Here is a 9,462-nt window from a genome sequence, read left to right on the forward strand (position 1 = left end):
AGCTATTCTTCCTAGCTGTAAAAATGTACTAAAGAGATACAGCAAAAGGAAAAAAACCCTCCCATAAAACCTGCTGACCATGTCATAGCCAGCAGTACAGAGGGACAACTGCAGTTCCCCATAGAAAAAAAGTACTTGCTTTGACATGTAAAACATAACTTGCAGCAAAATCCAGTGGTAGCTAGAATTTCTGTTATATTTCCTTTCAAACACTGAATCTGTACATGAAACACAGTTGCTACATGATTTCTGAAAAGTATTTAGCGAGTTGTATATGCAAAGACTGGGCCTGCAGCAAAAAATATATAAACTTCCAGCATCTATTTACAAAGAATTTATGCCAAAACCAGGTAATTACGAAACCTGAGGGGCTGGATGCAAAATGTTTTCAAGACTTCACCTGAACATTGCTAGAAAGAGAATGACAGAGCTGTGTCACATGCCTAATCACTCCCATTTTGAAAACATACTGCCACTCCCTGAAGAGGCTTTCACAGTTCTTGAATACCGCGCAGTGGTAGCCCAGCAGCAAATGAGAATCCAGGCAATTCCTGACACATCTTCATTGACGTACCTCTTCCAGTTCAGACCCCGGTGGAGACCACAAAGGTTCTCTTCCTTTTTTACTCCTTGCAGTGGAGTAGAGAACAGAAATGTATCATTCATACTCCCCACAATCAGAAATGATCACCTTTTGTTTGGGTTTTCCATCTTTGGTGCCTTGAGCCTTCATAAAAGCAAAGAAAGTTGTAAGAACAAACTCGCAAGGTAGGAGGCAGTAAACGATGAGCATTGTTTTAAGAGACTGTCCCAGGTTGTCCTACCTCCATCTGTCGTACTACGTCCATGCCTTCCATCACCTCTCCGAATACCACATGCTTTCCATCCAGCCACTCAGTTTTGTCACATGTAATGAAAAACTGGGAGCCATTGGTATTTGAACCAGAATTTGCCATTGAGAGACGTCCTAAAGCAGAGGCAGAACTGAGTAATGGAGTATATATGGTAACGCTAACAGTTACAAAGAATGTTTTTTCCACACCAATTGTAAACCCACCTTATTCAATTTTAGGAAAACAATTATATTAAACATAATAACCATAAAGCAAAATGAACGAGCCTGAAAAGAAAGTACAAGCAAAGAGAAGGCAAAATAGAAAGGTAAGGACAGCCTAGGCCTTACCTGGTTCTGTATGTTTCAGGATGAAATTCTCATCTGCAAATTTCTTCCCATAGATAGATTTGCCACCAGAGCCATTGTGGTTTGTGAAATCACCACCCTGACACATGAATTGTGGAATTACACGGTGAAAACTGCTACCCTTAAAGCCAAAGCCCTTCTCATGAGTACACAGACAGCGGAAATTCTCTGGAAAATAAGGTGGTAAAAATAAAGCATAAGAAAGCAAGACCTAGGCATCAAATGACCCTTTAAATACTACACTAAGTGGCTAAGTTTAGCTTTATTTTCTAAAATCAGCCACTTCAGCAAAATGGCCATGAATGATATTCAGAAGCAGGAGTGGGAACAGAACCCGGCTCTTGAAAAAGCAGAGCAGACCGAAGGCATCCAAAGTTTGAAATATAATTTATTGAAAGAAGACTCTACAAGGTACCCTGTTTCGGCACTAAGAATGCCTTCCTCAGGAGTCTGGATGCTTCGTCTTGAAAGGTTAGTTGACAAAGTGCGCTGGATAGAGTCTTTTGTAAGTGACGTTTTGGTCTTAAGAAAGACCTTTAGTATATATTAAAAGATAAGGCTGCTAGTTTTTTTTTTTTTTTTTCTTACAACAAAGTATCCAGACTCCTGAGGAAGGCATTCTTAGTGCCGAAACAGGGTACCTTGTAGAGTCTTCTTTCAATAAACTATATTTTAAACATTGGACGCCTTTGGTCTGCCGGGTTCAGTTCCCACTCCTCTACCTGCTCCCGAGACTTTTCCACCTCTGGTGATTTTGTTGCGCATGAATGATATTCAACAGGTCAATTGCAGGAGCTGAGACAGGACCGTGCCACAGACCAGTTTCCTCTAGAAACTCTGGGGATAGTTCTCCATGGGTGCAGCTAAGGTCTAATTAGGACACAAAGTAACAGCTTCATGACAAGGGAAACAAGCTGTCCAGGCCTCAGTCTGCAATATAATTTTGCAAGGCTCGACCTGACACCTACACACTAGCCCACGTGAAGGGAACTGACCCGATAAGCAAGTGGCTGCCTAAAGCTTTTAGGATAAAACCCCATTTCGCCACAATACTGTTTTAAGAGATATCTCATCTCTCTGGTTGTCTTAGCAGGGCAGGAGGGTCTTTACTTCAGAAGTGAGCACTTACCCGCTGTCATTGGCACAATGTCAGAACGCAAGAGGAACCGGATCCTGCCTGCTGGCTTATTTCCAATTTTTATGTCCATGTAAACCTGAGGATTTGCTCTCGACTTTTTAGCTGGGGGCTCAACCTGAAAGGCAAAAACTAAAGACTTACTAATCCTGAAAGCACAGAACCTCCATTTAGCACAGTCTGCTCTCAGTGCAGGTATTCATTTAATACAATGGATCACACTATAGCCAGAGCTCCCCAGACAACAAAAAAGTCTGTTCCCATTTTATCTGCAGCTTTGCTACCTACATCTTCGGTTATGTGTTTTGTAGGTTCTGAAGCACCTTCTTCAGCATTCTCCAGTGTCTTGCCTGAGAACTTCTTCAGCCAGTCATCATCAGACCAAACTGCAGAACAGAAAAATAATAATAATAATAATAATTAAAAAAAAAAAAAAAAGACCTGGGATAGAAAGCCAAGCAGATGTCAGAGAATGAGTGCACCAAAGTCCTGGGGTGGAGAGTGAGGCAGAAGTAGTGAGAAACCAGTTACATGCTTAAGAACTTAAAAGGTTTGTCTACACTGCAAGACAAAAAGTTCATGATTGATAATTGTCCCTCTAAAATGACTGCACTTACTTTACTTCTTAGTTCTATTTTTACCCCACAAAACTGACTATAGGCCATACTCAACAGGAGAAAGAGGCTGATCAAAGGACAGTTCCGACTCAGGAGATGTAATCAAAATCTACTTTATCAATGCAGATATTCAGGGACCAGACACGGTCCGTATTTTGGCATAGAAAATCAATAATTCATCCGAGAGAATCTGGAGGAATGCTGCAAATATCAAACCAGAGAACTGCAATTCTAATCGGGCTGATTCAGAGTCGCACACAACTGAACCCACACTAGCAAGTTCTGCGGGGTACGATTGTGTATAGAAAAAGCAGATTTTGATTACGTCTCCTGAGTTGGAACCGTCCCTTGATCAGCCTCTACTTTCTCCTGTTTGGCTTTTCTGACGTAGAGATTCTTTCCTGTAGGCCATACTATGCAGCCTATAACCAAACAACCCTAGTTTATATTAGTTGACACCCTCTGCTAAGTCACCTCTTCCCAGCTGTACTCAACATCTGACTCTCTCAACAAGCCCCAACTGAAACTTAGTAGTTATTCCCCCCTCACCCCCAGTTATTAGCAGTCACTCTAATTCTAAGGCCAGAATACTAAAGACTATCTGTTACCCTCCACAGCTTCATGGTAAGCACAGAACATACACACGTCTCATTCCGGCCAAAACACTCACTTAATACTCCCTTGGAAGCTAATGCTCAGGGTGAGGTGCCACCATGTACTCACTGCCTTTTGGCAACAGACAACGAGCAGCTCCCTACAGCTGGGGGAATTCTGTGCAGTTGCACAATATAAGCAGCACCCCCTCACCTCCCCCCATGCCCATCAGGCAACAGGAGGAAGAGGAGAGCGGTACACACTGGGCCTCATCATGCTCCTCTGCTGTCTGGATTCAGATGCTGATTTGAACTGCAGCGCTTCAAGCTGTCCCCTGAATTTCAGATCAACGCTCTGACTAACTGGCAGCAGGAGAAGATATGGTCCAATGGGCAGTGACTGCCGCAGGGCACACAAACAAGGAATTGTGTGCCAGAGCTGTTTTTGTTTTTTTTTTTGGTGGGGGGGAGAAAAGAACTCAAGTAGGACAGAAGGAACAGAACTCAAGCCTGGAGACACTGATAAAGGAGCAGAGCGAGAAAACTGGGAGTTAAATACATTGGAGAGAGGACAGAGAAAGCTGGTGCTTGGCCCTGACGGTGGGGGAGAAAGAGGGAGTGAGAAGAAAATGAAGCATTGGTTGGGGAGGAGCCAAGCCTTGTGATAGGTTAATTCTGCACAAAAATCATATAAATAAAATCACAAAGTAAAAGACATTTGCATGCACAAATTTCCCCACATAGCAACTAGATAGATGGCTCTCATGCAGCACTGTGCAAATTACATCACTTTACACGGTAACAAAATATCCACCTCCTTTACCAAAGGCCAAAAATGTGCTCATTTCCGAGTCCTGTACCATGCTTACTGTACCAGCTTCAAGGAAAAGGTTAGGCTGCTGACTATCAGTTGAAGGTTTGCAAGAGAAAACCAAGCGTATCTGGAAGGTTTCAGTGTATATAAGTCCCGTTTTGTCACACTGATGAATTGGACTTCTGGCCACAAAAACTCACGGTTCAATGTGTTTGTCAGTCTATATGGTACCACATATCTCTGTTAGTTTTGCTGCTGCAGTCAAAAATACCTGTCTAGAAACTTTCAACCTCCAAGAAGTCTCTCAATGCCACCTGCCTGTTTTTTCAACATACCAGCTCTGGAAGACCCCTCTTTAATCCTCATTGGTTTAGCCAAGTTGACACGAATTGTTCTACCAAACAACTCAGATTCATTCTGTAGAGAATTGAACAAAAAAAAGTAAAAATTCCTCTCAAATGGCAGAAACAATTCTACTGGGTGAAAAAAAACCCCCACAGCAGAGAGGTGTGTACAAAAGACCAGTGTAACTTTTTTTTTTTTTAAAGATACAAACAGGTAAAATAAAAACTTCGTTTATGTAAAATACAGAAAACCAACAGGATTATTCACAAAGATTCTGCACAGAGGGACACCAAAGACTTCTAGATGTATAATTTATTTTATAGAAGAGTCTGAACAGGAAGACCAAATTAGCAGTTACAATGAAAGGCAGTATTTGCTACCGTTAAACACACAGGGGATGGTGAACACACATTCAGGCCTGGGAAAGGTGAACTGTATAATGCAAAAGTCTGGTTCATACCATGTTATCAATAGCTGCTGCAGCATCCTATTAACAGAAAGAAATAAAATCACATTACTAGTCAGTCATTCATCCACTTATCTTCCAGAATCTGCTCATATAAGTGACTAATGTACAGCAGAGTAATGGTAAGAATTTCTTCAAAGCAAAGTAATTATAGAGAAGGAAAGAAAAGAATCATTTTCACCTCTGCCATCTCAAATTCGATGAAAGCAAATCCTCTGTGCTTTTCTAGGAACAGAGAAAAGCAAGCAGTTACCACTCACGTCGGAAGAGTTACACTAGTTATTCTGTAGAAGAGAGACTGTAATTATAGTTATAGTTAGTTTTGTAAAAAATAACCCGCACCCTTGTGTTCCCTGCTAGGAGAGAATACAATGAAGAAACAAAATCAGTGAAGACCAAAAAAGAAAATGCTGCATTTGCTCAAATAAATATCAATCAGTTATCAGGAAACTGTATATAATTACACCGGGCACAAAAATACGCGCTTCCCAATTTAACTAAAAGCATAATCCATGTGTAATAAAGCCAGACTGTGAAAAATAATCTAGTGATGAGAAAAACAGTCAAAAAAAAGAGAGACAATAAAACAACTTACCCAGTGCAGTACAACAAAGCGTTTGCCCAAACTGCAGTGTCTAGCATGCTAATAATGCGTGCCAGGTCAGCACGCCTTATTTAAAAAGCTGTTTACACCAGAAAGTCAGCCAGTGCAGTCCAAAATCAAAACAAACAGACTATGGTCAGTAACCTTTAAATGTAATGATTTTAACCCACACTTTTGTTTACCCCGCACTGGGTAACCACGGTAAGTAAAATCTTGTATAGCCCGTGGGTTATATTAGATTTGCAGAAATATACTATACTGCTAGGCTTAAAAACAACATCACAGTGGTTTACAATCCCCAAACAACTAGAAAAGAACTCCAGTAAAAAAAAATAGGCCAGATTGACTCACACAAGATCACACATACTGATCCATAGCCACAATATACCCCACAAATAGCAAAGAAATGCATACAAATTAAACATTAAAACAGACCTCTAGGCTTGATCACTGCTAATCCCTAGTGAGGGATACATGAAAAACCAAGTGAAAAAAAAGTGTGCTTTTTTAAGAGGCACTTAAACCATGGTAAAGACTGTACTTCCCACAAAGATTTTAGGAGGGAATTCCACATGGAAAGTGTCAGATACAAAAAAAAAAACCCTTCCTAGTAGACATAACATGTATCTCCTTCACAGATGCCAACATTAACATATTCAAAGATCACAAAGACCTAGATGGCACATATTTATCATTTATTACAATTTGCTAAACCCGCCTTTTCACTAAACCAAGTCAAGGCGAGTCACAGTAAAATCATAACAAAAAGGTAAGTAAAGAACACCAAAAATTAAATAGGACAGATGAACACACACACAAGAGAATCATACAACAGACATTCCATGGTTGCCAACCATAGGCATATCCTGCGTTACAGGAAACCCTCAGAACGGATATCTAAAATAAGAAATCTAAAATTCACTGGGCAAGAAAGCCATCAAATGCCAAATTGAAAAAGTCTTGAGTCCGATCTTAAAATTGTCAAAAAGAAGATTCTGACCTAAGAGGAAGTGATCACGAATTTATGAGTAAGAACCACCACCAATTTAAATCAAATATGGTAAAATACAGGCAACCACTGTAATGCACATACAAGGGTGTAACATGATCAAAACCAGGCAGCTTAAAATCCTTTGTTTAGCTACAAAGTTTTTATATCATTTAGGGCCAAGATACTTAATAACCTATCAAATTATCTGCCTATCAGAACTGTCCTCAAGACTAGATACATCTTGATGGGCTGGAGTGGGGCTTTGATGGGAACTCTAGCAGTTTGGGAATAAGGCTAGTGCTGAGCAGACTTCTACAGTCTGTGCCATTTTAAGAACAGATCAAGATAAGGTATGCATATATCACATCAGACTATATGAGGTTATCTTGTTGGGCAGACTGGATGGACCGTGTGGATCTTTATCTGCTGTCATCTACTATGTTACTATATAAATATATGTTGAAGCTGTAATTAAATTCCTTAATCTGATGCATCAGGAAAGAAACCTACTCAGATTTCACAGGGGTATTAACAAGGCTATTTTTCAAAGTCTTGGGTCAATATTCAGTATTGGTGGCTGAATCTGAATGAATTTAAAGAGACGAAGTGGCATTCCTAGGGGCGCTGACACCCGGGGCGGATCGCTGATGCGCCCCCCCCCCCCAGCAAGGGAATTCCCTCACCCCCGGGTGCACACCGCTGGGGGGGGGGGGGGGGGGGGCCGCGTGCCGGTCAGCGTCGTTCGTTTCCATGCTCCCTCTGCCCCGAACAGGAAGTAACCTGTTCCGGGGCAGAGGGAGCATGGAAACGAACGAGCTGACCGGCGCGCGGCACCCCCCAGTGGCGTGCACCCGGGGCGGACTGCCCCCACCCTTGGTACACCACTGAAGAGACTTATTTTTGGTTAAAAAACAAATAAGAACAGTTTTTTTTTAAATAATGATGCAGTGTTTGATGTTATTTTTAATAACTTGAAATGTTTGACAGCACACGTGACTGAATAAAAAAAAACAAAAGGAAAGCATTAAGGTATTTTTTTACTATCCTATCATTACAGAGGTATACAAAACAGACCACCAGAATGTTTTTAGTTACAGAATAAAGTAACCACACCTACTGCCTTCACTGTGTCTGTATTCATTGGTGTGCATTTATCACATACACATGCTGTGGAGACCAGGGGAAAAACTGGTTCTCCTCAAAGTGTGCATTTACTCATTATTATTTAGATTTTGCTCACACCTTTTTCAGTAGTAGCTCAAGGTGAGTTACATTCAGGTACTCTGAATATTTCTCTGTCCCAAGAGGGCTCACAATCTAAGTTTGTATCTGAGGCAATGGAGGGATAAGTGACTTGCCCAAGATCACAAGGAGCAGCAGTGGGATTTGAACTGGCCACCTCTGGATTGCAATACTGGTGCTCTAACCACTAGGCCATTCCTCCATCATTGCTCTATCCCCTCCCCTTCTCCCAAGATACAAGATGCAGCAGCAAGAAGGGGAGAACTAGAAATGAAAGACCACAGATTTGCATACACTGCCTCCACTGCATGCAGATTTATCTCATGCATATTCGTTGTCGATACCCTGAAATCCTGACTGGCTGGGTGCAAGGGTCCAACAGGGAACCACTGCTTTAGACAAATGATAGCACAAAAGACAGCCACAGGCATAGATACTTGACCAATTTTCAATATTAAGATATAATGCTAAGATACATTAAACAGAGACACACGATACAATGCTGATGGCTGGACCCATCTAGTCTATCCAATTTGCATCCTGTTATTAAGCAGAAGCACTTTCCAACCTTTTAAACACGACGGCTCAAAATCATATGAGTGCAGCACAGGAAATCCAAGCTATACATACTCCATACACAGGGTCTGGCTTGGGGCTGCCCACAAGGGTGTGGGAAGACAACAGCTGTTACTGCAGAAGTTCTAGCAAAGCAATAATCCTAGTAATTCAAGAAATATCAGCGGCCCAAGGAAATCACCAGGACCAAAGCCATCTGAAGTTTACGAACAGACCAAGATATTTTCCAACAGCAAAACCCCCAATCCCGGCAGCTGCAGGAGGTCCTGTTAAACACAGATATTTATAAAGAAATCCTTGACACACAATTGAAATATGCAAAGATGAAGAGGAGGAGGAAAGCCTTCGCACCGGTCTCGTAGTCCAGCGGGATCTGGATGTCCGTGATATCACCGAAGGGAATGAAGGCCGCGTGTAGAACCTTCTCGTCCACCTCCTCGGCCAGGCCACCTGTAAAGCCAAAGGCATAGGTTACTGGACATAGGCGACACCCAACGCTGGCCGCACACCCGGCAACAACAGCCCTCACCTTACCTACATACAGCACCCGCTTGGTTGCCGCCATCTTGGTACTCCTTGTGGCCCTCTCGGCCCCCGTAGCGAGAGCCTCGTAGCCGCAACGTTCTGAGCGTTGTGTACGCTGCGGGCAGGCGGAGTAAGCGCAGCCGCAGAGCGGCCTTTCAAAGGCTGACTAGGCGTGGCTTAGTCATTGTGTAGCATGGGAGGAGCTTGTGAGCCGGATTGGCTACCGTTGCAAACAGGATACTGGCTGGGCTAGATGGACGCAATATGGCTATTTTTATGTTTCTTAAGCTGCTTTCCTCTGCCTAGCAAAAAGGCACAGGTTGGTCTACTGTTCTTGGGCAGACCATTAAGGG

General features: G+C 42.3%; 1 protein-coding gene across 2 annotated transcripts; it reads right to left on the reverse strand.

Moving 5' to 3' along the window:
- Window positions 1–175: 175 nt before the first annotated feature.
- Window positions 176–9,220, reverse strand: LOC115480313 (peptidyl-prolyl cis-trans isomerase E). 2 transcript variants are annotated; one of them, XM_030218899.1, is made up of 10 exons: window positions 9,119–9,220; window positions 8,936–9,034; window positions 5,353–5,396; window positions 5,166–5,192; window positions 4,696–4,777; window positions 2,625–2,722; window positions 2,331–2,454; window positions 1,184–1,369; window positions 825–967; window positions 176–727 (listed from the first exon to the last, which is right to left on the reverse strand). In XM_030218899.1, the coding sequence occupies exons 1-10, from the start codon at window positions 9,147–9,149 to the stop codon at window positions 659–661; spliced, it is 903 nt and encodes a 300-aa protein (XP_030074759.1). In that variant the 5' UTR covers window positions 9,150–9,220; the 3' UTR covers window positions 176–658. The 2 variants fall into 2 exon arrangements, with proteins under 2 accessions (XP_030074759.1, XP_030074760.1); XM_030218900.1 differs by lacking the exons at window positions 5,353–5,396; window positions 9,119–9,220 and having other exon boundaries at window positions 8,936–9,011.
- Between the last annotated feature and the right edge of the window lie 242 nt (window positions 9,221–9,462).

The sequence above is a fragment of the Microcaecilia unicolor genome, chromosome 11, assembly GCF_901765095.1.
Source record: "Microcaecilia unicolor chromosome 11, aMicUni1.1, whole genome shotgun sequence".
Classification (NCBI taxonomy): Eukaryota; Metazoa; Chordata; class Amphibia; order Gymnophiona; family Siphonopidae; genus Microcaecilia; species Microcaecilia unicolor.

Coding starts and splice junctions, on each gene's coding strand:
- LOC115480313 (XM_030218899.1), bottom strand. CDS start 9,149: ATGGCGGCAACCAAGCGGGTGCTGTATGTAG. Junction 4,778..5,165: donor CAGCAGCTATTGATAACATG/GTATGAACCAGA, acceptor AATTCTCTACAG/AATGAATCTGAGTTGTTTGG. Junction 968..1,183: donor CCTGAAACATACAGAACCAG/GTAAGGCCTAGG, acceptor CCTCTGCTTTAG/GACGTCTCTCAATGGCAAAT.